This window comes from Scardinius erythrophthalmus, assembly GCF_964197995.2.
Source record: "Scardinius erythrophthalmus genome assembly, chromosome: 21".
In the NCBI taxonomy this organism is placed as follows: domain Eukaryota; kingdom Metazoa; phylum Chordata; class Actinopteri; order Cypriniformes; family Leuciscidae; genus Scardinius; species Scardinius erythrophthalmus.
The window spans coordinates 36,691,066-36,696,065 of NC_138241.1; the positions used below are offsets into that span (position 1 = coordinate 36,691,066).

General features: G+C 42.0%; 1 protein-coding gene across 1 annotated transcript in view; it reads right to left on the reverse strand.

Annotated features, from left to right (window-relative positions):
* The window catches only part of inpp5a (inositol polyphosphate-5-phosphatase A), a 192,445-nt gene that overhangs the window by 56,676 nt on the left and 130,769 nt on the right, over positions 1-5,000 (reverse strand). The window contains exon 9 of the mRNA XM_081350793.1: positions 3,407-3,491. Within this exon, the coding sequence (XP_081206919.1) occupies positions 3,407-3,491 (85 nt within the window). The remainder of the gene's footprint in view (positions 1-3,406; positions 3,492-5,000) is intronic.

The window sequence follows — 5,000 nt, forward strand, 5'->3', positions numbered from 1 at the left end:
ATTGCCAGGGTGTTGCTATGTGGTTGCCAAGGTATACTGGGTGATTGCCAGGGTGTTGCTATGTGGTTGCCAGGTTATGCTGGGTGGTTGCAAGGGTGTTGCTATGTGGTTGCCAGGGTGGTATGCTGGGTGGTTGCAAGGGTGTTGCTACTGTATGTGGTTGCCAGGGTATACTGGGTGATTGCCAGGGTGTTGCTATGTGGTTACCAGGGTGGTATGCTGGGTGGTTGCAAGGGTGTTGCTATGTGGTTGCCAGGGTATACTGGGTGATTGCCAGGGTGTTGCTATGTGGTTACCAGGGTGGTATGCTGGGTGGTTGCAAGGGTGTTGCTATGTGGTTGCCAGGGTATACTGGGTGGTTGCAAGGGTGTTGCTATGTGGTTGCCAGAGTGGTATGCTGGGTGGTTGCAAGGGTGTTGCTATGTGGTTGCCAGGGTATACTGGGTGATTGCCAGGGTGTTGCTATGTGGCTGCCAGGGTATGCTGGGTGATTGCCAGGGTGTTTCTATGTGGTTGCCAGGGTATACTGGGTGATTGCCAGGGTGTTGCTATGTGGTTGCCAAGGTATACTGGGTGATTGCCAGGGTGTTTCTATGTGGTTGCCAGGTTAAGCTGGGTGGTTGCAAGGGTGTTGCTATGTGGTTGCCAGGGTGGTATGCTGGGTGGTTGCAAGGGTGTTGCTATGTGGTTGCCAGGGTATACTGGGTGGTTGCAAGGGTGTTGCTATGTGGTTGCCACAGTTGATGACATTTAATTTAACATTCAACAATATTATTGATCTGCCTGGATTGACACCATTATATGAGAACTGAACTGAGCTGGACGATGACATCACAGTTTTCTCCAGAGCGGCTATATATATATACATATATGAACTAAATTAAACTTCTTTTTTTTTACAACAAAAATGAACCATCACTGAACTTACTTAAGCTGGACTATGACACGCTTTTCTTCGGGAAACAAACTCTGTTGCATTATTTTCCTGTTATCTCTGTACAGCTGCTTTGAAACACTCTGTGTTGTAGACTCGGCTCGTTGCTAGGTGGTTGCCAGGATATGAAATAATAACGAAAGCGTATTAGTGTGGACAAGGCCTTGAGCTGAATGTTTTAAACGCACCACACAAGATGAAACCCGTCCTGCATCATTAGATCGCGAACAGCAATTCAACGAGCACCTCCTTCCTGTCACACACAGGACCTGAGTGAGAACAATGAGCCTCGTCACACACACAGGACCTGAGTGAGAACAATGAGCGTGTCGCACACAGCGCTGGTTTACGGCCCGCAGATATACGGCTCATTAGGGCCCTCAGGAGCCCAGCTGTGTTTGCGGATCGGCCCTCGTGAGCTTTGTTATGTGAGGAGGCTTTTCACACACACTCACACACACTCACACTCATTGTGTGCTAATGACGCCTTTTAAAACACCCTTCAGCGGGAGATACGCAACACACACTCTTTACACACACTGAAGGGCTCTCCTCACCAGGTTTGTACTGAGTGCTGTAGGAAGACAGTGATATTAAAAGACCAAATTCAAAACTCACGCTTATGAATGATGCAGACGAGCAGATGAATCAGAAGAAGCGCAGTTTCCTGTTAAGAGTTTGTTGCCATTATAAAGAAAACGATTAAACATTTCGCTCGTTGAGTTCATATTCTGGCTCACCTGCTCACCTGTATATAATATGCATCATCAATAAGCTGAATTTGGTCTTGTAATATCACTGTATCAGTACATTAAGGTGTTTTTCACGTTTATCTCCCGCTGTTTTTAGTCATTTCATCATATCATCAAATACCAGCACAATATATATAGCCGTTAAAAATTTTGGGATTGGTACAATAATTAATGTTTTCAAAATAGGTCTCTTCTGCTCACCAAGGATGTATTTATTTAATTAAAAATAGGGGAAAAAACAGCAATATTGTGAAATTATATTACAATTTAAAATAACTGTTTTCTATGTGAATATACAGTAAAGTGTAATTTATTCCTGTGATCAAAGCTGAATGTTCAGCATCATTACTCCAGTGTTCAGTGTCACATGATCCTTCAGAAATCACTCTAATATGAGGATTTGATGATCAAGAAACATTTATGATTATTATCAGTGTTGAAAACAGTTCTGTGCAAGGATTCATTAATGAATAAAAAAAATTTTTAATAAAAAGCTTTTGTAACATTATACACTACCGTTCAAAAGTTTGGGGTCAGTAAGAATTTTTTTTTGGGGGGGGGGGGGGAATAAATAAAAGAAAATGAATTGATCATTAAATCATTGCGCATTAAATTGATCAAGAGTGACAGTAAAGACATTTAGAATGTTACAAATATTCTATTTAAAATAAATGCTGTTCTTTTGAACTTTCTATTCATCAAAAAAAACCTGGAAAAAAAACACTGATAATAATCATAAATGTTTCTTGAGCATCAAATCCTCATATTAGAGTGATTTCTGAAGGATCATGTGACACTGAAGACTGGAGTAATGATGCTGAACATTCAGCTTTGATCACAGGAATAAATTACACTTTACTGTATATTCACATAGAAAACAGATGATTTACATTACAATAATATTTCACTGTTTTACTGTATTTTTTACCAAATAAATGCAGCTTTGGTGAGCAGAAGAGACCGTGTGTGTATGTGTGTGTGTGTGTGTGTGTGTGTGTGAGTGAGAGTGTGTATATTCAAATAGTTTTAAATTGTAATAATTTCAAAAGGTTTGATTTTTTGCTAACGAATGCATTATAATAAAACACAAGAGCTCCAATCACATGCAAGTGCAGAGGAACCTTCCAGTTTGCATTCAAACTCAGCTTGACATTTCATTTTCATTCATACAGTGTTGTAAATCTTTAGATGTGTGTGTGGAACACGAGATGCACAACACACTATCGTCAAGTCTAGTCACCTTCATTTATAAAACACTTTTTACTACACAGCTTCTCTGTTTCAAAGCGTTACCGGCATGTTCAGTTATTTCATGTCAAAATACCGTAACTTCTGTCAGTCTGAGCAAATGACAGATGATGTTAAACACACTTTCTGTTGATGTTCAACCTGGACATAGATGGACAATTCGAGCACAATGCATTGTGGGACACATTATAATTTATCTTAGGGAACTCAAGTGGTGTTCATGTTAGCAAATGCAGTAGAGGTCACAGAAGTATTATATGCAGTTTACTTCAGAAATAATACGAGCAGTGTGAGAGTGTGACACAGCACTGTCACATGACTTACACAGGGAGAAACTCTTCTGAAGCAAAATGTTTCACTACTTTAAAAACGTATGATAGAATGCTATTGTGAGCAGGGCTAGAGTGTGTGAGCGAGAGCATTTCATGCTTGTGTGTGTGTGTGTGTGTGTGTGTGTGTGTGTTTGACTGACCTCAATGACCTGCTTGGAGTCCAACCTGAAGTTAAAGTCCCCGAAGATGAAATACGGCAGTCGCTCGAACCTCTGATCCGTGATCCTGCAGACACACACACACACACACACACACACACACACACACACACGAGTCAGACATGATCTGTGCAGCAGCCCCACCTAGTGGACGAGTGTGTGTGAGTGACAGATGATTGACAGCTGATCGGCAGTGATGTCACACTCTTACTGAACTTGTGTGTGTGTGTGTGTGTGTGTGTGTGTTCAGTTCACTCTCAGCACGATTCATGAAGTGCCGAACTCAAGAGGTCTCAGAAACGCCTCTTTCCGCTTAAAAAACGCACCTTAAACGAGGGATAATTAACTCCCCATAGCAAATAATTTACTTGAGAGAGTGATGAAGAATTGGAGCAGGAGTGTGTGTGTGTGTGTGTGTGTGTGTGTGTGTGTGTGTGTGTGTGTGTGTGTGTGTGTGTGTGTGTGTGTGTGTGTGTGTGTGTGGATTAATGGAAAGAGGATGCTAGGCCGGCTAATCGCCGGGATAAATCTCAGCTCACTCCCAACACCTAATAACAATGTATTTATGGCCCCGTAAAAGAGCAGGCTCTCCGCGCTCATAAAACACACACTTTTCCATCTCGGAAGCGCCACTGGCACTCCAGCTCACGGCCTCAGACTCGTGAGAGTAAAACACAGGGAAGACGAGATCTCACACAAACCTGGAGCGGAAAATACTCCAGTTTCTCTGAGTATATACAGTCAAACCACAATATAATCAGACACCAGATATAATTTTTGACATGTTCCACTAGTGTGATCAGGACACTATAGTTCATTTATGTGAGTGAGGAGAGCAGAATAAAGTAAACTGTGACACATTACACCCAATAACTCTTCATACAGTGACATTAATAAACATTTGGGAGCAGAAATGATTCGGACACTTTGAGCTGATCATGTTTTGCTGAAGTGTGTTTTGTCTTTAATTGCTAATGCTCTTTTTACACACAGACTGAACACAGTGAAGCATTGCTTGGTGATTGGTTGAGCTAAACTGGTATTATCTAATTGTGTAGTTAAATTTAACAGCTGACAGATATTCAACATAATTCATGTGTGAGACAGTCTAACAGAAGGACGGACAAAACCAGTCAAACATCAGCTGAGTTCTGCTCATATTTCATTACCGTTCTCTAAACTATAGCGGATAAACTGATAATGTGAGGAATGTGTGTTTGACTGTACATGTGAATAAGTGTGTCTGAAAGGAGAGCGGTTTGAGCTGGAGTAAAGCATCTCTCTCTCTCTCTGTGTGTGTGTGTGTGTGTGTGAGAGAGGCTTTCTCTCAGTAATAGGCATGTCTAATGCACTGGTTTTGTCCTAAGACTCGAGTCATGAGCGGCGGGTCAGAAGGTAACGCTCTGTTTACACGCTCGTTTCCTAAAGCTCTAGCGCTGACTTTTAGCCCGGCCCCGGGGCCCCTGAGGGCCACACATTAGACTGCTCAATGGGTCAGGTGGGGGGTCCCACACACACACTCACACTGTAACACACACACACAACAGAGTATCCATATTCATATTCTATCCAAATC